The sequence below is a fragment of the Choloepus didactylus genome, chromosome 12, assembly GCF_015220235.1.
Source record: "Choloepus didactylus isolate mChoDid1 chromosome 12, mChoDid1.pri, whole genome shotgun sequence".
Taxonomy (NCBI): domain Eukaryota; kingdom Metazoa; phylum Chordata; class Mammalia; order Pilosa; family Megalonychidae; genus Choloepus; species Choloepus didactylus.
The window spans coordinates 18,117,498-18,144,168 of record NC_051318.1 but is presented as its reverse complement, the minus strand read 5'-3'; the positions used below and the strand labels follow the sequence as shown (position 1 = coordinate 18,144,168).

Here is a 26,671-nt window from a genome sequence, read left to right as displayed (position 1 = left end):
GAGGAAGGATGCCAGGATGCCTATCCTTGGATAGTGCCAATCACATAGTAGTTGTTCATTAAAAACTTGTTGAATGGAACTGCAAAGCACAGAGATTCTTAACAGGATATTCAAAATCTGAGGAAATAAATATAGATACTAATAGCATTCCGAGAATGGAGTGACTTGCCTAACAGCACAGAACCAGTAAGTGGCAGATCTGAGATCTGAACCCAAATACCCTGATTCCGACATCCTTTATAGTCATGATCTTTAGAAAATGGAAGTGCTTTCTTCTTCACACAGTCAAGGATATCCTCCAAGGACAGACAATTAAGCACATACCGTTTAACTGAGATTCTTAATCTCAGCTAAGGGGAAGACTGCAGCGGCCCATTGAGCGGATAAGAAGGGCTGGCGGGATAGCCGCTCCAGGAGAACAGGGTCCCGGGGGGCGGCGGGAGGAGCGTGGGTGTAGACGGGTCAGGACAGCAGGCGCCGCCTGGTCTGAAAAGCCCAGAAGATGATCCCACCGCAGTTTAGTTTGCATTCGGATAAAGCGCACTCTCCCAGGCTCATTCTTCTCTTCCAGCGTGCTCTTCCCTAGTTCTCTTCTTTCTTCCTCTCTAGGAAGATGAATCCATCAGAGGGATGTGTCGCCGGGCACCCGCCCTGCCCGCAGCAGGCTGCCTGGAGGAGGTGACCCTCGCACCCGGGCTACAGGCGCGGGCCACGGACGGGGCATTCAGGAAAGGAAAAACATCCTTCAGGGATAAAGGGCGGTAAAAAGCGCGTGGCCTTCCAGCTGCCTGGGCCCCCCAAGCCCCGGCCCTTCCCAGCCTCCGGATTGCATCTGCCCCTCACCCGTTTCCCAGCAAAGTTCCCCAGGCCGGCCAGGCCCGGCCCCCAGGGGTGCCTTACGATGAAGAAGCTCTCATTTCCCTTTCGGACCAAAGCTATCGAGGAGGATGTGGGAATCAGAAGACGTGGGTTCACACTCTGGGACTGATGCACGTTTCTGAGGCCAGTCACCCAGGCCTCGGTTTTCCCAACTGCAAAACGAGGACATTTGACCATTTTCCAGGTTTGCTGCAAATATTAACTGAGATCACAGGCATGAAAATATTAGTAAGCTGAAAAACATCATCCAGTATAAACGAGTATTCTTTTTGTCATCAACCAAGATCTGGAAAGTGTGATCTTTGTTAAATAATAATGGTAGAAGTGGATTTGAAGAAGTTTCCTGCCCCTCAAAAAAACTGATGGACAATTATATCGTGTCAGGTAAATTGCTGAAAAATTGCTTTTCTATTTTCTGTAGACATTCAAGTAACTTAAAAAAAAATTCCATGAAAATCACCCTTCAGGTATATTAATTTTCCACAAATGCTGCCTTGCCCCTGCCCCATTGTTAAAAGCAAGAAAACAAAAGAGTTACTACAGCTAAGAGATTTAAAATAGGGTCGGGAGGTCATTCTGGAGGTTACTCATATGGAGATCTCAGTCAGATATCACAGACTGCCGAAGTATGCAAAGCCTCAAGCAACAGTGTTTCTCAAAACCCCAAGGACAGTCAGGCCATAAAACAAATCACAAGATAAAGAATTCAGTTAGCTCTCTAACCTGAAGGACAATTACAGTACCCCAAATATTCACCAACCACAAACAACTTGTCTAATCTTCTTTTCTTTTAAAAACCTTTGCCTGGAAACACCAAGATGGGACATGATTTGTGTTGTCACTTGAATCTGTGCTTCACGAATTGAATTCTAAGGCCCAAAATGAATAGTTTTGTTGCCTTGCAGCTTAATTTCTTCTTTTTCAGTTGATATTGCGTTCCTTGCACCTTGGAGTGATAGTTCTCTTATTATATAAGCCCTTTTCAGAATTGTGTGTATGTGTTAAACATTGACTTAAAAAAGAGAGTTGTCACAGAATCTTCAACACAAATGCTTGTGAGCTGGAATCGCTTTAGAAATAATTTGGTTCTACCCTGTCATTTTACAGAGGAGAATGTTGAGGTGGGAGCCAGTTCATGACCTACCCAAGGTAACATGATTTGATAATTATAACAATAATAACAAACATTAAACATGATAACAATGAGCCAGTCACTTTGCTAAGTACTTTGCATGCAGCGAATCATTTTATCTTTAGCAGAAACAAACAAAACAAAAAAGCCACCTCAAAATAGATAATATTATGATCTTCATTTTATACAACAAAACTGAGTCTCCAGAGATCAAGGATTCCACCCAAGGTCATATTCAATTAGGCTGGAGCCCTCAGTCTGAGGTGGTGGACGAGCCATTAACAGTAATCGATTTTCATTCATTCACTTTCCAAGTGCCTGCTCTGTGTCACGCTGTGCTCTGTCCTGCAGATACAAGATAACTTGGTCCCTGCCCCCCAGGGGACTAGAAGGAATCACAGGCTTGAAACCACATAATTACGCTACACCAGGAGTCGTGCTGGACTAGAGTTTGTACAAACTGCCCTGGAGCCTGGAGGAAAGGACAAGGGAGCTCCCACAGCGCTTGAGCTAGGTCTCAAAGTGTGTGCAGTAGTTTTCAACGTGAAAAGGGGGGGAAACAGCATTTCACGTAAAGGAAGGAAGCACCATGTTTAAGGATTCCTGAGTGATTTTGGAAGGTGGGGAGGAGGGCTGGGGAGCTGGAAGGAAATGGTCTGAGTTCCTGCTTGTTGAGCATGTCCCTGCTTGTCCGGCACTTTACCTGTGCCTTTTATTGCACTCTCACATTGACACCGTGACCTTCGTTTTATATTAAGGTCATTGGGCCTTGGAGATGTTAAGCGACTCTCTCAAGAAAAGCACCCAAGGTCACCTGGTGTCCTAGTTTCCTGGTGCTAGAACAAGTACCACACAACGGGTTGGTTTAAACATGGGGAACTTACTGGTTCCCAGCTTCAGAGACTGGAAGGCTTGCTTCCTCTGGGGTCAGTAGCATACTGGCTGCCGGCAATCCTTGGGTTCCTTGGCTTTCCCACCACACAGCGATGTCCTCTTCTTTCCCTTCCAGGTTCCATTGACTGGCTCCGTGCTCCAATTTGCTTTGCTGTAAATGGACCTCAGCCATATTGGATGAAGTCCACCCTATTCAGTTTGGGCTCCCCTCAATAATGGCATCCTCAAAGGTCCTACTTACAAATGGATTCAGCCCTGCAGGACCTGGGATTAGGGCCTGAACTTGCCTTCTGTAGGGAAAACTATTCAATCCCCACCACATGGCTTCAGGCACCAGGAATTTAAACCCAGGTGACTCTGAAGCCAAAGGCTGGGGTTATTCCATTCTGTCACCCTGGAGGGGGTTGTGAGGGCCCTCTATTCTGGAGTGAGGAATTTGGGCTTTATCTCTCAGGCACTGGAAAATCATCATAGGTGTTTTATTAGAGGAATGACTTGATCCAAGTGGGTCTGTTTGGAGAAGGAATGCAAAAGGAGTTAACTTCTGAGTAATGGTCCCAGGAGGGCACAATCTGGGAATGCTGGGAAAGCAGGGAATATGTGGGCAAAGGGAAGCAAAGGAAACAAGCTACATAAAGGAAGTCTTTGCCAGCTCTGTGACGACTCTATTCAGTGGTGACCTTTCGTAGCTCTCGTTCCTAAATTTCTCATATCATTCATTCTTGCAGAAAAAAAAGTATATATATATCCAACAGGAACACTTACCTGATGGTGTGCAGGCCCCGCCTACTTCCTCAGCTCCTGAGAGGGGTGTGCTGGAACTTGGCCTCAGTGCCCTGGCCTGGCTTCAGGCTCCCCCCAGTTCCTGTCTTTGCTCAGCTATGACTGGAGCCTAAGGAGATGTGTGTTTTCTCATCAGGAAGCTGGTGGCTGGAGTGGATGTTTGCAGTTGACTTTTTACCTTGCATTTGCATGTGGGCAGACAAAAGTAAAAAATGTTTGTGCACAAGCACCGACTCTCTGCTAATAGTGACTGGTGCATTCCCAACGCAGATGGTGCTTATTTTGAAAAGAGATTCCAGGCTACTAGAAAATGAAGCTTCAGAGCAAAACATTCCCAGGAAGAAAAGAAATGGCCTCAGCTTACAGGTTGTCTTAGTGTCTTGGGGCTGCTGTAGGTACCAGAAATGGGGTGGCTTAAAGCAGCAGTGATTCTCGCCTCCCAGTTGTGGAGGCCAAGTCCAACATCAAGGGGTCAGCAGGCCTGTGCTCCCTCTGAAACCTGTAGGGGTTTCTTCAACTTTCTTGTGTTTGCTGGCGATTTTCCGTGGCAGTCCTTGGCTTGTAGATGCCTCTGCCTCCTCATCACCACGTGGCCTCCTCCTGTGTCAGTCTGTCTGTCCCCTTCTCTTTTTATAAGGACCCAGGCATGTTGGGGCAGTGCCTGCCCTAATCCAATTTGGCTTCATCTTTAATCACATCTTCAAAGATACTATTTCCAAATAAGGTCACACTCTTGGGACTGGGGCTTAGGATTCGAACGTGTCTTAACAGGGCAATTCAACCCATAACACAGGCTAAGTTTGCCTTAAATTTCAGAGCCTTCAAACCAGAGATGGGCAGTGATCTTCTGAGCAGCATGTGGAATTCCGAAGCCCGGCATGGGGCCAATTCCAGTCCATGGGCCACACGCCTCCCAGACCCCGCCAGTGGGCCAAGAGTGTTGCCAGTGCCAAAAGGCCGGAAAAGGAAAAGAAATGTGCAACCATCAGAAAGGGTGAAACAAAACCGTCCCTACTAGACATAGTTGTGCATAGCAGCTTTTTTCGTAACAGCCCCAAACTGGAAACAACCCAAATGCTGTTCAGTGGGTGAATGGTCAAAAAACTGTGGAACAATCACACCATGAAATGTGACTCAGCAATAAAAAGGAAGGAACTATTGATGAATCTCCAGAGAATTCAGTTGAGTGAGAAAAGCCAACACCAAAACTGGTGTGCTGTGGAATTCCATTTATATCACATTCTCAAAATGACGTATGTAAAGAAATGGAAAACAGATTAGTGGCTGCTAGGGATTAGGAAGGGGATGGGGGGAAGTGGGTGTGGCCATAAAAGGGCAAATAAGGGATCCTTGTGTTGATGAAAATGTTCTTTATCTTGACTATATTAATGCCAATATCCCATTTGTGTTACTGTACTTTGGTCTTACCAGATGTTACCCTTGAGGGAATAGGTAAAGGATACATGGTATCTCTGTATTGTTTCCTGCAACCTCATGCAAATCTAGAGTTACCTAGAAAAAAAAACTTGGATTTTTAAAAATCCCAATATTTGATTCAGTTATTGGAAAACTTTTAGGTATATCTAAAACAACTTGGGTTTCATAATCTCCTTTGTCGAATGCAAGTTTTATGAAATCTAAATACAGATCAGATTTTCTCATGAAAATTTAGCATGCAAATTGAGATGTGCTGTAACTGTAAGATACCCACTGGATTTCAAAGACTTAGTGTGAATAAAAGAATGTAAAATTCTCCTTAATAGTTTTTGTATCTATTACATGTTGAACTGATAAAATCTTGGATATACAGGATTAAATTAAATGTCATTAAAATTACCTAATCTTAATTTTTAATAAGGCTACTTGAAATTTTACAATTCTGTATGTGGCTCACATTATATTTCTATTAACAACTATCTTAGATTAATACTTTACTACTTTTTAAAAGAATTATAGATTATTTATGGGAGTGGTATTATGAGACATGCAATTTGTAATAGGCTGATTAAATCAGTCTTTCTCTGAAAGATTTTAGCAACCTTGGCATTATGTGAGTCTGGCAATGGGTGGCCACTTAGGCGTATCCTGTGAACCTCAAAATTTTTTCTTAGCTATTTGCTGGAGTTTAATGATGATGACAAATAATATTCCCTTCCTTTGCCTGAATTTAGCATTGATACAGACACAAGCAGCAAACAAATCTGGATGGAAAAAAATCAGCTTTGTTTCTGGTAAAACTATATTGGAGAGCATGACTTGAAATTTGTGAACACAATGTGATTAGAATACTTTAGCCTAGGATTCAACTTATCCACGTAGGCATAGGCAAAACTATACAGCCATGAGCTCCTGATTTAATTCCTTCTTCCAAGCTTACCAATCGGGTAACTGAGAAGTTGGAATATATCTCACATGAAACACACTGGGGAGAAGGTGCTCTGTCAACACTGTCTAATTCTTGGAAGAGCCACCCAGCATTTCCAAGGGCCTGTCCCAGAGCAGTAATGGAAAGCCTAAATCTGGTTGGATTTACGTTGCCAGTTAGGCTAGTTTCTCTCTGTAACATTAGGCCATCTGTAATTGCATTCCAGGATCCAGTCACAATAAGATTTTCTTCCTTTCTAAGGTGAATAAGCTCATTTGGACCATTAAATCCAGGCTGCCACTTTTGGAAATGGAAACTTCTCTGGCTAAGGCAAAGGTCCTTCATCGATGGAGAGGCCAAAATGGGTAACATGCCAGCAGAGCACTACTGACAAACAGACACTTAACAGCAGAGAACTTTCTGATTATGCTCAATTTTGCCAGTGGAAATAAAACATTAAGGTACTTAATGAGGTTGTAAATTTGGCTTCTAAGTCATATCTGGGAGAACAGAATGAACTGGATAAACTACATTTCAAAAATTTGCAGCTGAAAAATGGTTTAGACCACGGGAGGTTCAGAGGAAGCACATCGTGCTGGCTCATGTTTTTCTGTTCTTGAATTGCGTTTAGATTTAGCAAGGGACAGGTGATGTGTAAGTGTGAAGAAGGAAACTTGGAAGGGATGTAATATGCTACTAGTTCCAGCAACAGACTCCAATCACACCCAACAATGACCACAAATATGTTGAAGTGAGGCCTGGCTGTGCCCTCGTGAAGCTCTGGGCATACTCCTCTCCTATGGAATCTGTCAAAAACACTGACGGCGTCTGTTCTCAGTAATCTGTTATCTGGCCATTCTCCCAATTACACAGTTTACTTTAGCTGAGCAAAAAGAGAAGATGAGGGGTGAGAAGAGAATGGAAATCTTTTGGGATTCTCCAAGGCAGGCCTTAGGCAGCAACACTCAAATAATTCATAAAATTAGGCTCGTTCAAATGTAACATGGATATTTAGAAGAAGGTCCTCATTCCTAGGAGACAGATATTGAAGTAATTAGTTGTGAAGTATCATGTCTGCTAATAATTCTCAAATATGTCAGCAAAAACAAAAAAATACACATGTGGAAAGAAAGCAATGTAATGAAATGCTAACATTTGTTGAATCTAGAAAAAAGATACATGGGTCTACAGTGTACTATTTTTGTAAGATTTTGTAGGTTTCAAATTTATCAATATTAAACATTGAGAGAAAATTCATTGGTCAATTTGAAGAAAAAAAAATTAGGGCTATTACTTTTGAAGGAAATTCAAGTGGATATTAAACATATAAGAAGAAGTTCCTTCTTTCAAAATAAGAGGAATGTGAAGTAAAACTGAGATACCATTTTTCACCTAGTCAATGGGCAAAGATCAAAAGGTTGAGAATACATTGTGCAGTTGACAAGGCTGTAGGCAAACACTCCCATATATTGCTATTGGGAGTATATATTGGCCCAGTACCCATTGTCAGGTCTAAGATTTGGTTTTACCCTCCTTACGAGCTAGTGTGTTAGCCTGTTACTCTTTCAGGGACACTGGAAGAAGACAAGAGACTCCTGGATCAGAGACAAAGGACCCTGTTATTCACAAGCACACCAGGTAGCATGAATATCAGCATGTTGCTCCATTTTCCTTGCCCCCAAGTCCCATAGGACTTGTCCTTAGATTCGGTGGTTACAGTGGGGTTGTGCCGCAGTTACGGAACGCCAAGCTTGGGGAATCTACCTCTTTCTTCTATAGCAAGCTGTAAATAAGCCTGCTCTTTGTCCTGGAGGGAGACAGTACCTCATCCCTCAAGGTTGCTCACTGCAAATCCAATCTTGAGAAATGGCCCAGGTAAACAGCAGGCAGGGCCTTGCATTCTTGGCATGACCAGCAAGATGTGTAGGAGACTGTCACAGAGGAGTATCTCCCAAAAGCTATGCAGGACAATTTAGCAATGTTTGCAAAAATTGCACATACACTTAACTTTTGACCTAGCAATTCCACCTCTAGGAATCTATCTTGCATACTTACTTGCAATACAGAAAGTGATGCATGCAGTTATTTATTCCAACATTGTTTACAATGGCAAAAGATCAGGAACCTAAATATCCATCAATATATGCCTGGTTTGATTATGACACACCCTCACAATGGAATATTATGCAGTGGTAAAAAAGAATGAAGAATTTATGTGCAGATACACAGATTACCAAGATTCACTGCCAAATGAAGAAAACATATGGAAAAATATGACTAAAACTCTCCCATTTGTTTGTAAAAGAGGGGAAAAGAATATATTTTCTTGTATTGTGGTATGCATAAATTCTCATTTCTGTGAAGATAGATACACAATAATACCATTTGTTGTCTGTGAGAAGGTGAATTGAACTACTGGGAAATGGAATAGGAGACTTTTTTTGTATATGTCGATAAACCATGTGATTGTATCTATTAAAAAGATTATCCTACGCTGGGGTGTTGGAATAGCTGGAAGGAGATAAATGACATGGTGGAACTTCAAACTGTGAAACTGTAACCCATAAAAACTTTTGAAATTACCTATATAACTGCTTGTTGAGCTGTACATCAAAAGTTAACACCTTTCTGGATGTATGTTATATTTTACAATAATGAAAAAAGCTTAAGTTGTGAAACTGTGACCCATGACATTCTTTGAAATTTGCACTCTGACTACTTGTTAAATTGTACTTTGAAAGTTATCACTGTTATCTATATATGTTAAAGTTCATAATTTAAAATGCATTTAAAAAACCCATTAAAAGATTATCCTAAAGGAAAACACACACACGTTTATCTATGTAGTTATGTAGCATATATATATATATGTATATGTATATATATATATATTTGATATCCCACTTGATCCACTCAATAACCCTAATGAGGTCCCTGTTTTACTGAAGAGTTGGGTCACAGAACCACAGCCTGATTTGGACTTTGTATGTCTGACTCGAGAGCCTGTGTTTTCCCACACCTCCGGGGCCTTCCTAAGACAGAAGGCAGCCTGGGAAGCCCCTGTCGCCTTCCTTTGCCTGCCCCTCTCCCCTCCCCTCCCCTCTGAGTGGATCCATTCGCGGTTCGCAACCTTGGCTGCATGTGAATCCGGGAAAGCTTGTGGGAGTTACACTATGCAGATAAAAGCAAGAACTTAACACTCCAAGGAACAGGACACCAACTACATTATTTGAATTCAAAATTTTTAATAATAAATTGTGCCAGTAGAAGCTTTTCAAAGGCAATGATATATCAATAAATAATAGTTAAATTGAGTTCCTGAGAAAGAGCCTACCACATGAAAGTATGTCAGAGCGCTGTAAATAACAAAACGGCGTTACTATAAAATAGTGAAAATACTGACAGTCACGAAACAAGCCCAGCAGACTTCAGAAGATGCCATTCATACAATGTAAACAAGTACACAGGAATCATTTTTTTTTAGTTTAGACATTGATAAATTTATAAGAGTTGTTGCCTAGATAGATACTAAATAATGGATACATTATGCTAAAAACTTCAAGGAAAAATATGTGGAATAATATAATAAAAAATAGTATGTGTCAGATCTTTTAAAAAGCAAAAAAGAATTGAACTTTTTACTCAAATATAAATCATCTTAAATAGGACTCATACTAATTTGAAATAAGGAATATTTTGTGTGTTTATCTATGTAGTTATATATATACATATACTTCTAAGAAAATACATATGGCTTAATTATTTTCGTATTCCAATGTCACTTTGAATAATCCTCACTTTATTTTTTACAAAGATTAGAAAAATGAATTTTTTTAAACCAAGTTAAGATTTGACACTTCAAAGAAGCACACCAAAAAAAAAAAAAAAAAAAAAAAGTGAAAATAACATAAGATTACTAAATTTCATTATGATAACACCTCAGCTGTATAAGACAACAGGAGGGATTACTTTTGTTTGAACCTTTTGGTGAAGGCAGTCTGTCAATGAACAAATTAAATAATAGGGTCATGGCTACTGAATTCCACGTTAGCTGTCCCATGAATGAAAGATCATACTGGCTGGAGAAATTTCCATGATTAACCTAAAATTTTTGGCATAGCTAAATTAATCCCTTTTGATGTACAGAAGTTTAGTATATGACAAATATTTAAATTTATCTGAAAGAATTCAATCATACCCAAGACACACTCAGAAAATCTCTTCTCAGTTACACATCTGCATTTCTTGAACAAAACAATAAGGGATACAATCGTAGCAAGGAAATCACCCACACGATTCATTATCCACACACTGTCTAGAATACCTCATTTAAAGACACTCGGTAAAAACGTATTCACAGGACCTGCTGTGAATGGCAAGATACGGTAATTTTATAATAGAAAAACGCTGCTCAGGCAGCATTCTGTACACACCCGACTTCTGAAATCACACCCACAGTCATAATTACCTTGCTCACACTTCCTATTATACTACAATATGCAAAAAGCAAACAAAAAGCAGCTTTTAACATTATATCACAAATTTGAAATGTGGGAAAAAATATATAAAACGAAAACCATTGTGTGAATATCATTAACATCAGAGCAGAGTGTTATCTTTTTTTTTTTTTACATTATTGCACAGAGATTTATCACATGTTCGTCAGTTTTGATGTCTTTTCCTAAATGTGAATAAGTGCTATGGATAACATACAAATGTAGAAAATAACAGCAGCATGATTTGTCAAAGTTAATCCCTATAATTTAGTAAGAAAAAATGGATATAAACAAAAATAAGTGCTCTATCTAAATGGTAATAAATTTTAAAAAATATTGTTTTAACGTGGTGAAGGGCCTCAAAAATCAATTCAAAGGCAATGTTGAATCCCCACCCTCCCATTGACCAGAATCTAGAAATGAAGATCTGCTAGACTTGAGTCTTTTTTTAAAAGAAGTTTTTCGTTTCTTTGTTTTTACGTTTTAAAAATTTTATTTATTTTATTTTATTTTTTGGTGCAGACGAGAATTTCAAGTGGACTAATCAATGGGCTGATTTACAACAAAGCTGATGTCAGCTTTCCCATCGGGCTGTTAAGTGATCAGCTACAGGCATCTGCACCTCTGGGGAGACAAGAGTTTCGGGGGACTCCGAGATCGCTGTCTACACATACACCGGTTGGCAGCCTTCAGTCTGATCCCCCAGACCTGGGGTTTCTAAATCTGCGTCCTCAGACTGTGAAACTTCTGTTCCTGAAGGTTTTGGGCACCTAAAGGGATAGCCATTGTCATCAAAGAACCTTCGGAAAGTAAATTCATAAAAGGCGTGCTCGGGGTGTTTGTTATTTGAGGAGGTGAGCGTGTCCCAAGCCTTCGTGCTGTCTTCACTAGCATTGTTCCAAGGGCTTTCTTCATCGACGGGGTCAAAATTTGAGGTGTCCATAGGGTGGCTGATCTTGGGAACGTAGGGGGCTGGCTGCTTCCGGATGTCACTGGAGAAGTCAATGGCGCTGAAGAACGAGTGGGCCTTGAGGTCGTCTGCCCCGTTTCGCCCCAGCCGGTCGTCGGCTGCACAGCACAGCTTGGTGATGAGGTCCCTGGCCTCGGAGCTCAGCTTGGCCTGGGCTGGGATGTGGAGTGTGTTCTCCCAGTTGATCACCTGAAGGGACAACAGAACCAGGTTTTGTCTTCTCCTCATATCTCAAGGCCAGTCGAGGGCAGTTTGGGGGCAGTTAAGTGAGGACATGTCAATTTTAAAGAATTTTAGTTTCATACTGGAGGAACAGTTAGAAGAGACACAGAAAGCAGCAGTTGTTGTCTGGAGCAGCCATACAAAGTCCCTGTGGTTTGGGGCAAGTGATAATGAAGCCAAATTCAGACAAAAAGGTAATGATTTTCTTCTATCAAAAATACTGTTTAGCAAAAGGATTTTGTGCTTCCCACAGAAATGAAGGTTAGATTGTCTATGTGTCATTTCTTTAGTGATGGCGAACGGATATGTGTTAACTCATCACGGCTCTCGCTCAATAGCTACCGTGGCCAAGAGATGGTCAACTGTTTTTTCTTTTTGTAATAAAAAATAATAGTAATAATGCAAGCTTACAGAAAAGAAGAGAGCTGACTGACCCTTTGGTCTTGGCCTCATGTTCATGACGTTCGAACACACAAACCAGCCCTCTGGAGGCTCAGTAAATACCTCTGTCATAGAGCTGTGTCTTCTGTGGGGAGGGGACCCCAGGAACTTCATTTTATGCTAGAATCAGGATCAGGAGGGCAGTACAACTAACTGCTCCTGGCCAGGGTGGCGGGGCGGTGGGCGGGGCATGGAGGTAGGTTTGAACCCGAGTACTCGTCTCTGCTGTTTTTGAGAAGGATATCAATATTTGTTCTGCAGTTTCAACGAAGAAAAAGTATGTTGCTATTTTCTACTTTACTAGGTGACAGATGATGAGTGAAGGTGAGGTGGATCCTTTGGGGGAAGTCCAGAAGGACAGGGTTGAATAGCAAACCCTAGTACCACAACGGGTTTAGGCTCAGTGTTGCCTTTTTGCCAATAATTCTAAAGAAAGCGCTGCAGAGGATTTAACAGTATATAAACCAGGTGGCTTAATTCAGTATGCAGTTTATGGCGGCAGGTGAGGATTATGGGGAAAAGGAGGTAGGTGGGGTAGAGTTTCTTAAATCAAAGAAGTGTAATGAGGCTTAGTAAACCTAACAGAAGGTGTTCAGCTGGGTCCATGACTACGAGGATTAATCACTCAATCACTTGCCTATAGTTTGGCAACATTTATTTAAAAGCTAATACTGTGCACACACCCTTTGACTTAGCAATTCACTTCTAGGAACATACCCTGAGTAAACAACATGGACAATGATGAAGATGCAGCTATCTGAGGATGTTCAGAGCTTAAAAAAAAAAAAAAAAAAAAAAAAAACACCTGGAATAATCTAAATGGCCTATTGTAACAGACTGGTTATTATATTAAAATATAATACACTATCATAAAATTATGTTAAGAGCAGGATGCAGAAAATAGGTAGCTTTTTGTGGCATTTACTATGTGCTGATCTCCTTGCATATTTTACCTCATTTAACCCGAAAGCAAGTTACTTAGCCTTTCTGAGCTTCAGTCCTCATCTGTGAAATGGGGATAATAGTCCCTCTCTCCTACGTTGCTGTGGGGTTGAACAATACATGGCAGCTATTGTTTCTATCAGTTACTTTTTTAACTGCCGTCATTAACCTCATCATCATTATTACTAATGTGCTCTAGTAAGAGCTAGATGCTATTGGAGTTTGGGTTGTCATCATGCAGGCAAATCAGTGGGTGTTTCAGCAATTCCAAATGCCAATTTGGTGTTTCATGCCAAATTCCAATTTCATTCTTCTAAGAGTGAGACTAAGCTTTATGTAAGGTTCCTCTAGCTAAGGGATTATTAATTTAGGGTCTACCATGGACTCCAGAGCACATGAAAACTTCCCAGAATTGCCTATCAACTCTGTGTCTGTGGGTATCTGCGCCATACTGAAAAGTTCAGAAGATTTCATCAGATTCTCAATTCAATCCTTTTTAGGGACTTCAGTCATTTATTCCAGAAATTAAATGACCATTGTTCTAAAATGAATTATTTAGTATTAAATGATTAATTGAAGCCTACTATTGCAGAGCAAGTACAGAGTAATTCTTTAATACTTCAAATGAATATTAGAAATATGCACAACTAGCCTGACCCACAGAGCTGATAATTTATAAACTGTAATGGCATAATATCCAAGGAAAGATTCATTTCTTTAGCCATAGTTCATAAGTTCCTGCCTTGCAGAGCTGGGGTGCACCTTCACTGCTTGCCACATTTTCACAGATGTCACCAGGGAATCCCAAGACAGCAGATGACCCACGGTTTAAATAAAATCTAAGATAACCATACATATCAAAACTCAGGTCTAACTCTGAGGTTTGAAAAAAATAGGTGACGATAATAGTAATTTAAATGCCATTATACACAACTGACATTCCCACCCTATTTAGAATGAGAGAGCAACTGTTGACCAAAGAAGGGGCTTCCTCAAAAACACCACTGTATCTTTTTAGTCGCCAGAGGCATGGTCCTTCTGACTTACCTTCAGCTGGGTTTCTGTGGGAGTCGGTGCCAGAAAGGGCGGCTGCCCCACCAGCATCTCGAAGAGAATCACTCCAACGCTCCACCAGTCACACAGCTGAGTGTATCCTGCAAGACAAGGTCACATTCCATCACAACCAAGGCACTGAGCCTTCTCAGAGGTGAATTTGATGAAAGACTGAGAACACTAATTTACTGCAAAGTGGAAAAGCACACTAAAGTAGCATATGTTGTGTAAGAGAAAACAGATCTCTATTATTTAGATCCGTTTGCACGCATGGACCACAAGAGATGGCTGGAGAGCACACACGCCAAGGCGTTGGTCTCCAACGCAGGTAGGACCATGGCCCCGGTCAATTCTATCTTAAATCATTATTCTGCAGGAAACACATGGTGCTTTCAGGATAAGGAAAAAAAGCCTTTTTAACTTAAAAGATGACTCATTATTAGTCACAAAACTAGTCACTAAGCAGAATTTTAGGTTCCTGAAGAACGTGCAAATAGATGCGAATTAAAATAGTAGAAACTGAAACACGGCAAGTGCTGTGGTTTGAGACTCGTCAGATGCGGCCAGTCAGAGACGGCATCCTGGATTTCTAAGCCTGTTTGGGAAGAAGTTGAAAAATATGGAAGAAAAAGAGGAAAGGAGGCACCGTGGCAAAGGGAACCACTGGATGCTCACTTTAACCTGAAATCCACTCTTAGAGCAAAGCACTTAGAAAGATCCACCACGTGATTCTCCAAGCTGGGGGCAGCCAGGCAGGACATTCCGGTGGCTTGTTCAGACCACTGCTCCAGGAGGCTGAAGCACGGGTTCATTTACCTTTGAGTTTCTCCGACTTTTCTATCAGAGTCCCATGTCCCATCTGAGCCACATTCCAATCTTGATGTTGCCCGATCCTTGCCAAGGTGTGAAATGGGTCCTAAGAGGCCAGCAGTGCCCATTCTTTCCCCTCCACCCATCTCTTCCCTTCCCAGCTGGCATCTGAGGCTGCAGAATAACTCCAGCTGCTCCCAAACCACTGGTTCCTCTGGGCTGCTACCCATGGAAGGGACCTGGGGGTGGGTGGGAGAGACTGGGGGACAGCCTGGTGCCTCCCACCTTCCCCGGCAGAAGAGGGGAAGAATGAGACATTTGCGGGGCACCAAAGTTAATATTCACAGGAGCCTCTCAAGGCATTTATTACTACATATGTGGCTCGGAGGGGTTCAGTAACTTGCCTCGGATTATCACAGTCAACAAAGAAAACCCAGACTTGAAGCCAAGTCTGGCTGGCTCCAAAAAGATTTGGAACAATACATGTGAAAAAAGAGGTGGCCCCATCTCTGGATTTACTATACAGAATGACAAACCACTGCTATTCTGGGCCGTGCCCTGATCACTGGTAGGTTCCTCTTAAACCAAACTAGATGTCATATGGGACAGAACAGAACATCCATTTGGGAGACTAATTTAACTGAGCACTAGTAATTTTATGCACACGACTGTCCACACATCTTACCCTCAAGGGGCTTCCAGTCTAGCAGGGGAGAAGTGAAGGAAAACAATATTCATATTCTGTATATGAACTCAGTAACCAGCGTGACATGGTACAGATCAGCTAAGAGCCCAGGCAAGAAGGAGGTGAAGCTGGAGCCTGGAGACACAGGGTGGAGGCAGCCTGGGGAGGGGGCCTGTCATCCTCAGGGTTGTTTCTAACATGTGCCTCAGTTCCCAAAGTAAACACCAGTTCAGGAGTCATTCCCCTTGGGTTCTAGGTAGAAAGCTCCTTCCTTAGAGAAGGTCACAGTCAAAGAGGCAAGCTGAGATGGGACTAGTAAGACTTCCTTTCCATCAACCCTTAAAGCTGGGGCAATTCCAAAGCAGAAGTGTGATATGCTCTAGATAATTAGAGCTGGAAATAATCCTAGAGGTTGTTATGGGTCGAGCTGTGTCCCCTGAAAAAACATGTTCAAGCCCTTACCCAGTCCTGTGAATGTGACCTTATTTGGAAATAGAATCTTTGAAGATGTTACTAGTTAAGAGGCCAAGATGGAGTAGGGTAGGTCTTATGGATTAACAACATGATGAGGGTCCTCATGTAGAGGAAGAAGACAACCCTGTGAAGACAGGCAGAGATGGAGTTACGCTGCCACACAAGCCAAGGAACGTCAAGGATGGCCAGTAACCGCCAGAAGCCAGGAGAAGGGCCTGGAACAGATTCTCCCATACAGACCTCAGAGGCAGTGTGGGCCTACCAACACCTTGATTTTGGACCTCCAGCTTCCAGGACTGTGGGACAGTAAACCTGTGTTGCTTTAAGCCACCCAGTGCTTTGTCACAGCAGACCTGGCAAACTACCACAGAAGTCACCTGGTCCCACAGGTTTCCAAGACTGCCTTGCTGGGCAGCCGGCCTGTGGAGAGTCGGGCTAAGAGGTCTGCAGCACACACCTTTGCGAAGGAGCACTTCAGGTGCAATGTAATTTGGAGTCCCAACCAGGGAATGTGCCAGACACCTCTGGTGCTGCTTTCTCGCTCTCTGCTCCAGGGTCTTCAGCCTGTCCCCACACCGGCAGTTAGACGCGTCATCCCAGAGGTCGCTGGGCTCCATGCTGTCCTCTCGCATGTGGTTCCCTTCCACCCAGGGGTCAGGGGTGGTGAGAGAAGAGAATGCAAAATAAAATGGATTTCACTATTTGACAAAGCAACAAACCCATAGCTTAAAAAGAGAAAAGCAATTTAAATCAGATCCTGACACATTAAGAGAGAAAATCTTCCCTGACTGCTCCAGGCGGGCAGCTGGCTGCTCCTGGGCCCTAAAACACAAGTCATGAGGTGAGCTCAAGCACCAAGGCAGCAGGTGTGGCGGAAGCAGTCCTAGGAAACTACGTTGTGGCTGAGTTGGCGATGGGACACTATTAACAAAAACGGCTAAAGGAACCATGGGACATTATTCTTAGCACATCTCAGGCCAATATCAAAATGCTAATACCCATGTAACAATGCAGGTTTTAAGATGAGCACGGAATACCATTCCCATTGGAATGAAGACGGGTTACATGATTTAGGGTTTGTTTTGAGTTAAAAAAACAAGTCTGAGCTATGATATTAAAATAACCATTTCAAGAATCTGAGCAATAGAGAAGATATTGGCCAGCTGTTCTGGACTTTTGCAAATAGCAAAATTATGGGAAATGAAGTTAAATTATACACGGAGATAGATTCAGGTTACAGGACTTCTAGACAGGAAAAGTGAGTAAACATGAAAACAGGCTCCAATATGAGGTGGTGGAACTTTCATATTTTTTGAAGGCTCTTTTTAATAGGCCAGAGTAATAGTTTCCCATGAAGGTCCTAGGACACCAAAGCCTACTGTCCTAATAACATTATTAATAAAACTTAAATTCATGAACACACACAAAAAATCTCAGTCATACAGTACTATTGCTTTAGGGAGAGGAGGATGTCACCCTAAACTGTAGAACAATGAGGTAAGAGATGATTTCAAAGTGGTTAGGAATATTTGTCTCAGATGGTTTGGCCATACCTAGATAGAGGTTGTTGGAATGGCAGTGACATGTATGATAATACCTTTCTGGTAGTACTTGGAATTGTGAGTCCACCTGAAGCCAGTGCAAAGGCCAAAATCTGTCAGCTTGATGTGACCATCGAGATCTATCAAAATGTTGTCCGGCTTGATGTCCCGGTGGATGAAGCCCATCTTGTGGACGCTCTCGATGGCTAGTGTCAGCTCTGCAATGTAGAAGCGGGCCAGGTGCTCAGGGAAGAGCTCCATGCGGATCAGCAGGCTCATCATGTCGCCCCCCGGGATGTAGTCCATCACGAAGTACAAGCTGTCTTTGTCTTGGAAGGAGTAGTAGAGTTTAACCACCCACTCGTTGTCCGCCTCGGCCAAGATATCCCTCTCGGCCTTGACATGGGCCACCTGGTTCCTGTTGAGCACGTCCTTCTTCCTCAGGGTCTTCATAGCATACAGAGCGTGAGTGTCGACCTTGCAGGCGAGGCAGACTTCTCCAAAGGCACCGATCCCCAGGGTCTTGATTTTCACAAACATAGACTTATCCATTTTGGCTCTCTTCAGCCTGTTGTAATTGGACTCCTTCTGATAGAGGATCTTCCTCATCTGTTCCTGTTCAGCTTCACAGAGTCCAGCCTTTGTAGAAAAGACAAGAAGGGAGAGCGACATCAGAGGACACCATGATAGAGCAGGGACGGGGGCACCTGGCACTAAGAGAATCCTCACTTAACTTACAGATGAGGACACGCAAGAATGAGTCCCATACACTACAAGCAAGATAATAATTGGTTTTGTCCTTTATATCCATTTGTAGACATACATCCGGAATCCCAAAGATAAGACCAAATAAGTTCATTTTCTAGGTGACTTTAGGCTTTAAAAACGACAGGAAACCTCTATTAATAAAAATCTGTGGGACAAATGATCCTTGAAGACATCACGTTAAGTGAAATAAGCCAGGTATGAAGGACAAATATTGTATGAGCTCTCTGATATGAAATAACTAGAATATGCTAATTCATAGTAAAAAAGTTGAGTATAGGGACCAGGGGCCGGGGGTTGGGTGGGGAATGGGAAGTTAATGCTTAACGGATACCGCGTTTCCTCTGTTTGGGGTGAAAGAGAAGTTTTGGGAATGGATGGTGGTGATGTAATTAATGCCACCAAATTGTACACTTCAAAGTGGTTACAATGGGAAATATATGTTACTACAATAAACATTTTTTAAAAGATCTGTGGGAAAGAGGACCACAAAATTCCTGGAGCTCCAAGAGTAGTGTAATATTTTAACAGCTCAGAGATAATGGGAAAATAGGAAAGGAAAAAGTCAATGAAAATGGGACAGCAGGAAGCAAGAGCACAAATCTGATTTTTAGAGTTTGAAATTACTGTCTCTGTGTGATTTAAATTTGACTGTTACCTTTAAATTTAAACAATTCCATTACTCTCTAGCACTTTAATGTCAGTTAAGGTATATTTAAAACATTATTTAATAATTACAGACTGAAAGGAAGAATAAATGGATCACTACTAGCTATCTTTTTCTTTATAAATCCCACAATTTCAATTTATAAAACCTCACACTTTGTTTCTGCTCTTTCAAAATGTTATATTCTTTAATGAGTTTTGTTAAAGAAAAAGGACACACCATGAATATCGATTTGTTAATTTATCTATTAGCAAAACAAAACAGAATTACTTTATGCCCAGCTTTCCCCATTCTCCTGAAGAGAAGGGGGAAACGGAGTCTGGCTTATTACAGGTAACATTTCTAACTTCTCCAGGTTGTTCACATCGTAATCAGACTATTGCCCTGCAAGCTAGGATGGTAATAAAGGAGTAGAAAGCAGAAACAGAATGGGATGTGGCTGCGATTCACAAGGGCACGGGCCACAACGTAAGAAGAAAATGTGAATTACTTTCGCCATTTCTTGCTCCAGCTGCAGCCTCCGGTTGACCTTCTGCTGGTAGGTTTTGATGACGTTTTCCACGTGCTGCTCCATGAAGAACTTGAACGCATACGGCGAGTAGCTCTTGATGCGCGATTCTCTCTTCTCTTCGTCTCTGCTGTTTCTCCGCACAGGGACAGGGGAGGTCTGGATTTGCTTCTTATCCTTCCCGGCCTTCTCCCCCTTGGCGGCCTTGTCGCCCTTGTCGCCCCTCTCGGCGGGTTCGGCGGGGCCCCCGCGGAGACCCTGCTCCACGCCAACGCACAGCCTGGCCATGTCGTACTGCTCCGACTTACTCTGGAGCAGCAAATGCTTGGGGTAGGGCGGGGGCGGGCACCTCATCTCCACGTCCAGCGGGTACGCACTGGGGCCCCCCAGGGGCAGAGGGTGCTCATCCTTGGAGTCCAGACCTTCCGCCCCGGGGCTGGGAGCTGGCATCCAGGCCGGGTGGGAGGGTCCCACGGCTGTCTGGGGCTCGGGCCTCATCACCCTGACACTCTTGACGGGATGCAGGATGTGAGCCGAGGTGACGGCAGTGATGGTGTTGGGGGAGGGCATGGAGGGCTCCGTTTTGCTGGGGGCTCCTGGCCTCAAGGGCACAGCCGCAGGCTGCTGGTGGCTGTTGAAGGAGTTGGTCCTGCTGGGGACGGGACCCTCGGGCCGGAAAGACACAGGCTGGCGGGGGGACGCGTCCAGGCCGGGCTTTTGCAGCGAGTCCCGGCGGGAGAGTGTGGAGGACTGCCAGGGCTGCACGGGGGAGCCACTCACGTCATACAGGTCCAGGTTCAGGCTGTTTCTGGACGGGGTGAGGAGGCTCTGCGGGGGGCTGTCGCTGGCGAACGCCTGCCCCCGAGAGCCCAGCCCGTGCATCTGGTGGGAGGCAGGGCTGCCCTGTTTATGGTGGGGATGCGGCACGTACAGGGCCCCTGCCGGGCCCGCCGGCTGGAACGTGTGGCTGGAGGTCGGCTGGCCGGCCGGGCCCTTGCCGGGGAGGTCGGCATATCCGCCCGCCTCCTGCTGCAGCTTGCTCTGGAAGGACGGGCTGCGCTGGATGCCGTAGCCCATCGGCTCCCCAGGCACCAGCAGATGTGGCCGGCCGTAGTGGGGGCCACTGGAGCTGTGGGGGCCTGGGAGCTGGAGGGCTTGGCTCCCGTGACTGGCCACGGGGTAGCCCATCACGGCAGCCTCCATGCCTGTAGCATACCCTTTGGGCTGGTGCTGGTGGCCGCCAGGCACGGCGTGAGGGCCAACCCCAGGAGGCCGCTGTCCAGCTGGGGCCAGGGCAGGGGGCTGATGCCCGGAGAACAGGTAGTCCATGTACTGGCGGGGCATCTCCTCCAGCACGCCTGGGCCCTCCACACCGAAGCTGGGGCCCTCGTAGGCTGCTCCGCTCAGCTGGTGATAGGAGGGGAAAGAATCACCTGTCCCTTCGAAACTTGGCCTCCGAGTCACGCTGGCCGGCACGATGCCCTTCCCTGCAGGGGAAAGAATAGGAAGGCCGCATTAAGTCGTGGGTTCTCGTGCCTGCCAGACAGGACCCTCCCATGACAATGTCCTTGGGGTTGAAGCTGCTGCGCAGGCTCTTCCATAACCAAGGAGGAAACAGGCTGAAATCTACCCAGTAGAGAAGCAAAGGGTGCAGGGCAGATCCAGGTCCCCTCCAGCCCACCAGCAGGGATAGTCACCGCTGAGGGGGCCCAAGGAGGAGCTGGAGGACCAGTGCACAAGGGCTGGTCAAGGGCAGCTAGGGACAGCAGAGGAGAGCACCCTGGTCTGTGGGGCACGCCCTTCACACCCCGAGACACAGAGCTGCCTTGAGCTTACACTGCCAGGGACACCACCCTGTCACACTTGGTAATCTTCAGGACAATTTTTTACATGATTTGCCAAGCTGTTTGAGCCTGCTGAGTTGACTATCACATATTTCCCAAAGCCTGCTTTTCCTTAACACCAGGGGCAGAATTGTGCCCACTGTCCAAATGTCTACTTTTCTTCCACCTATTTTCCAAATTAAAGATTTTCTGGCATTTTTTTTTATTAAAACAAAACAACACATGCACAGCCACAACCACACAAAACCCCTCTACAAACACCCAGATTGATTGCTGCTGCTTCCCTCATCCAGACCTTTTCCATTTTGAAAACTTCTCATCAGAAATAGATGCCTGAAGGAAGGACATAGGCTCTTTCTAGTTCCTTTACATGCAGCCCTCTGCTTTAGTTGGCAGAGGACCCCGCAGAGTCAATCAGCTTCTGCCGGGCCCGTCTGAGACAGCCTCAGATGGCAGAGCGGAGGCCCCAGCCAGCCATCCCATCAGCAGAAACCACGGCCAGATGACTACTTTCTCACACCACACCCTAAGGTAAATGTAGAAGGAAATCCTTACCAAACTGTGCTCCAAGACAGACTCCAGAACTCTAAGAACCAAGACATGGAAGGACTATTTAAGGAGAACCCCTCTAGCAAGAAGAAAACAGGAATGTGTGTCCTCTTAGCAATGAAGACACAACTTAAAAGAGTCTGCACAATTTTCTTGCTTACCAGATAGAGTGGGTTTTATCCAAGGTCTCCCACAAAGGGGGAAAACTCCTTGGACTAACTAGCGTGAATTCTTTATCACACCTAAGGGACTCTGGGTACCAAAAAATCATCCAATATTCTCCATCCTCCAAGAGGAACAGCCACCCACAGCCAGTGAATCAGAGTATTTGATGCTGGCAGCTCTGGATCTCTCCAGGGGGTACGGATGGAAGGCCTTCCCACACCCACACCTCCGCTCCCACCAGGCAGGCAGGGAGACCCACTTCTAGAGAGGCCAAAATGTGAAAAAGGTGTTCTTAGAGCCAATGAAATAAGTCACCCTTTTCAAAGACACCTCCACAGGCCAAAGAGAAAGAAAATAATTTTTTTTAGCTAGCTTGCTTTGCGAGATTGCCAAATTTTAATATCCAGTGAATTTTCTGATCTTTCTTAAAAAGAAACAAAAGAAGCACACAAAAACCCCACAGGTGGTAAGTATCACAGGTCATTCCAGAACAGGGAGGGACACTCAGATAAGTCTCATGATCTACATTGGCTCTCCCGGTCCTTCCCTGGTTGACCCGTCTCAGTTCACCCATTACCTGGACAAGTCAATGTTGACTGTGGAAATATGCCAAGACACTACCCCTTGGCCATGACCAGGTGTGACTTTCCTTCCCGTAAAACCATTTTTTTGTTTGCCCAGCCACAATAATCTTCGTGCCCAGAGTCGTGGGCCGGGCTCACCTGGGGAGGTCTGCTTAATGACCCGCACGATCTGCTCGTTCCTCGGGTCCAGGTAGCCCATCTTGCTGATGTACTCCAGTGCAGCCTCAATACTTCTGCTGCCCGTCTGCTTGAGGGCACGGACAGCCATCTCCTGGAGGAAAGCAAGGCACATGTCAAGGAGAAGCAGGGGGACATGCTGCCTTAGATGGAAAGGCCACCTGTGGCTTCAAGCCGACCCTTACCTCTCCGTGGCTGCTGGGGTCCTGCCCTTTTGGAGCTACGTGCTGCCTACCCCGGAGAACCCTCCGAACTAGCCCAGTTGGCTGCATGTCCGGCAGGGACCTCAGGACAAATGTCCCAAATATACCAAAGCACAGAACATTTAGGGAATGTCAAGAACATAAAGGAATGTGGATGGGGGACTTGAAAGAATCTTAAGTGCTGCTTCTCCTTAGAACCTTTTGTGATTTGGACTGATAAATTCAGGTAGGGGCAAACCTAAAACCAGAAAAGTGAAAGGGACAGAAGAACAGCCTGAAGTGGGAGAATCTGGCTTCAGTCCTCAGACACCCACCCACAGGCTAACCTGGGGAAGGACTTTGCCCCATGGAGAGAATCTGCAACACCGAGAACAGGGACCATGTGACCCGCCTCCAAGGGCAGTGTGGAGCTGCTGAAGGGTCATTTGTGAAACACTCATTGAATGCCAACTGTTTCCAATGTCACAGGCGGGGCACCCCTTGAGGCCCTTGCCCTGAGGGACTTGGTTTAGTGGAGAAAGAAGAGTGGGGAACAAAGAGCAATGCCCAGTACTCACAGGCCCTTTAAAATGGTAGGATGGACGAATGAATGAATAAAACAAAGGAGAAACTGGTTAGACCCCTGGAAGGGCACAGTGAGGTGGGCCGGCAGGGGACTTTCTTCCCTTCGGGGAGAGAGGCACCGTGGCATTTCATGGAAGTGATGGCATCTCCCGGCTCTTTCAGGATAGGAAGAATTGGGATATATGAGCAGTCTGGGTAGAGGAAGAGTGCTCTTGGCAGAGGGCTGTCAGAGCAGAGGCTGGGCATGCGACTGCCCGGGACAGGGGTGGAGAAGGGGCCGACGGCAGGTGCCAGCAAGAGTCAAGTCAGAAGGACTCAGAGACCGCACTGCCTGTGGATGGCACGTTCTGGGTTTTGCCCATTCACAGATGGTCACAGAAGCTCTCCAGTGGGAGATCTGAGGCAATCAGCTCAGGGGTGGCAGTTGGAGGCTGCCATGGAGCAGAGAGATGGAAAGCAAAGCCCAAGCTGCTCTGGGGAGGATGGGCCAGGCTTGACCTGGGGAGGGGCCGTGGGAAGCAGGTGGGGAGGATGGGAAGGGAGGCTATAACAGGACTCACAGACACAGTGTGGCGAGCAAGGGCTGGAACCTGAGGGCCACGTGCAGCCCCAGCAAAGGGTTCAGTAGGGCCAGGCACAGGGGCAGGGAGACAGGCCGTAAGGGCAGGAGCCTGGTGGCCATCAGGGGCAACTTGTCATAGGCAAGCAGGGAGAACGAGAAGAGGGAAAAGCCCACCACAAGCCAACCTCCGAGACAAAGATAAAGGAGAAACAGCAAAGGGGCATTTTATAGGCGGGAACACTGAGCGTTTTGAAGGCTGAGGGAGGAGGGTTAGAGTGGAGGGGGAGTGAAAATGCAGAAGAGAGGACAATCACAGAGGTGAGAAGGTATCTTGTCAGTACAAGCGGTGGGTGAGCTCAGGAAAGGAGGCTGCTTTAACTCAGCCCGGAGATAAGAAGCAGGAAGATCCAGGACAGTAAGAGAGGATGCTCAGGGCTGTCCTGCTGCTGAGAAACCCTCACTGGCTGTGGCTCATGTGAGAGACGCAGCAGTTGGGTTTCTAATTCCAGAGTCCTAGACTCTGAAGACGGTGCAGGTGAAAACAGGCTGATTTTTTCTGCCCCCAGTTATGAGCTCAGAAGGAGAGGTCAGAATCGACCACACTGTACTCTGTGTTCCCACTGTCACCTGGACAGGCTGTAGAGATGCTGGTGACCCTGTATCACACTCATCTGTCTGTGTGTCTGTCTTCTCCTTTAGCATGGGGAGTCCCTGGGTGGGGGGCCTGAAACCCAGTTTCAGCAGTTAAGTGTTTCATGGACATCTAATTAGATAATCTTATTAAAAATTAGTTGTGCCAGTTTGAATGTATTATGTCCCCCAGAAAAAGCCATATTCTTTGAAGCAATCTTGTGGGGCAGACATGTTAGTGGGGATTAAGTTGGAATGTTTGGATTAGCTTGTTTCCATGGAAATATGCCCCATCCAACTGTGGGTGATAACTCTGATTGGATAACTTCCATGGAGGTGTTACCCCACCCGTTCAGGGTGGGTCTAAATTAAATCACTGGAGTCCTATAAATGAGCTGACAAACAGAAGGAACTCAGTGCAGCTGTGAGTGACATTCTGAAAAGCAAATGAGAGTGGCATTTTGAAGAGGAGCCACAACCAAGAGGGACATTTTGAAGAAAGCACAGGAGCTGCAGATGAGAGACAGTTTGAAAACTGCTGTTGAAAGCAGACTCTTGCTCTGGAGAAGCTAAGAGAGGACAAATACCCCAAGTGCAACTAAGAGTGACATTTTTGAGGAACTGCAGCCTAGAGAGAAACATCCGTTTGAAACCAGAACTTTGGAGCAGATGCCAGCCACGTGCCTTCCCAGCTAACAGAGGTTTTCCGGACACCATTGGCCATCCTCCAGTGAAGGTACCCGATTGCTGATGTGTTACCTTGGACACTTTATGGCCTTAAGACTGTAACTGTGTAACCAAATAAACCCCCTTTTATAAAAGCCAATCCATCTCTGGTGTTTTGCATTCTGGCAGCATTAGCAAACTAGAACACTACTGTTCCACATGTTGGAAGCAAAGTAGTTATTTTAGGTTAGTTGTCTTTTTCTTACTCCCTCGTTATGGTTTGTTTGAAATGTTTTTTTATTGTATATTTAAAAAAATTTTTTTTTTGATATAATTAATTTAAAAAAAAGAGTTAATTAAGAGTTAATGACAATCAATGCAATGTATGGTACTGGAGTGGATCTAAGAATGGAGGAGAAAAGCTCAAAAGGGGCATAAAGAAAAATTGGAATATCGAATTTAAGCTTTATATCCATATTAATTTTCTTGAATTAACTGCAGTTAAGTTAATGACATAAGTGAATATCGTTGTTCATAGGAAATGTACATGGAAGTTTATGAGTTCAAGGAGTATGATATATGCAACCTGCTCTCAAATGTTCAGAAGATGATAAATGGGTAGGTAGATAATTGATAGAAAGATAGATATAGTTGAAAGAAAGGGGGGAAGGAAGGAAGGAAGGAAGGAAGGAAGGAAGGAAGGAAGGAAGGAAAGAGAAAGTTACTGCAAAGGTAGCAAAATGTAAAGTTGGTAGATATGGGTATCTGGGGGTGGGGGGGTGTTGGAGTTCTCTGTATGGGGTTTGTATTGTATTTGCAACTGTCCTATATGTTTGAAATTATTTCAAAATAAAAATTAAGAAAAAAAAAAGAACTAGTGTTCCAAACAGTGATGCAAACACTTATCTGTATACCAATGTTCATAGCACCATTATTTACAAAAGCCCAAAGATTTGGAGACATCCCAAGTACTTGCCGATAGATGAATGGATAAACAAAACGTGGTATGCACACACAATGGAATATAATCCAGTCACAGAACGGAAGGAAGTTCTGGTGCATTCTACAATGCAGTGAACCTTGAGGACGTTATGCTGAAT

At 44.6% G+C, this 26,671-nt stretch overlaps 1 protein-coding gene across 1 annotated transcript in view; it reads right to left on the bottom strand.

Annotated features, from left to right (window-relative positions):
- Positions 1-9,281: 9,281 nt before the first annotated feature.
- The window catches only part of LATS2 (large tumor suppressor kinase 2), an 84,325-nt gene continuing 66,935 nt past the window's right edge, over positions 9,282-26,671 (bottom strand). The window contains exons 3-8 of the mRNA XM_037799880.1: positions 22,908-23,040; positions 19,610-21,114; positions 17,744-18,326; positions 16,604-16,786; positions 14,172-14,278; positions 9,282-11,708 (exon numbers count right to left, since the gene is read on the bottom strand). Of these exons, the coding sequence (XP_037655808.1) occupies positions 11,214-11,708; positions 14,172-14,278; positions 16,604-16,786; positions 17,744-18,326; positions 19,610-21,114; positions 22,908-23,040 (3,006 nt within the window). The 3' untranslated portion in view covers positions 9,282-11,213. The remainder of the gene's footprint in view (positions 11,709-14,171; positions 14,279-16,603; positions 16,787-17,743; positions 18,327-19,609; positions 21,115-22,907; positions 23,041-26,671) is intronic.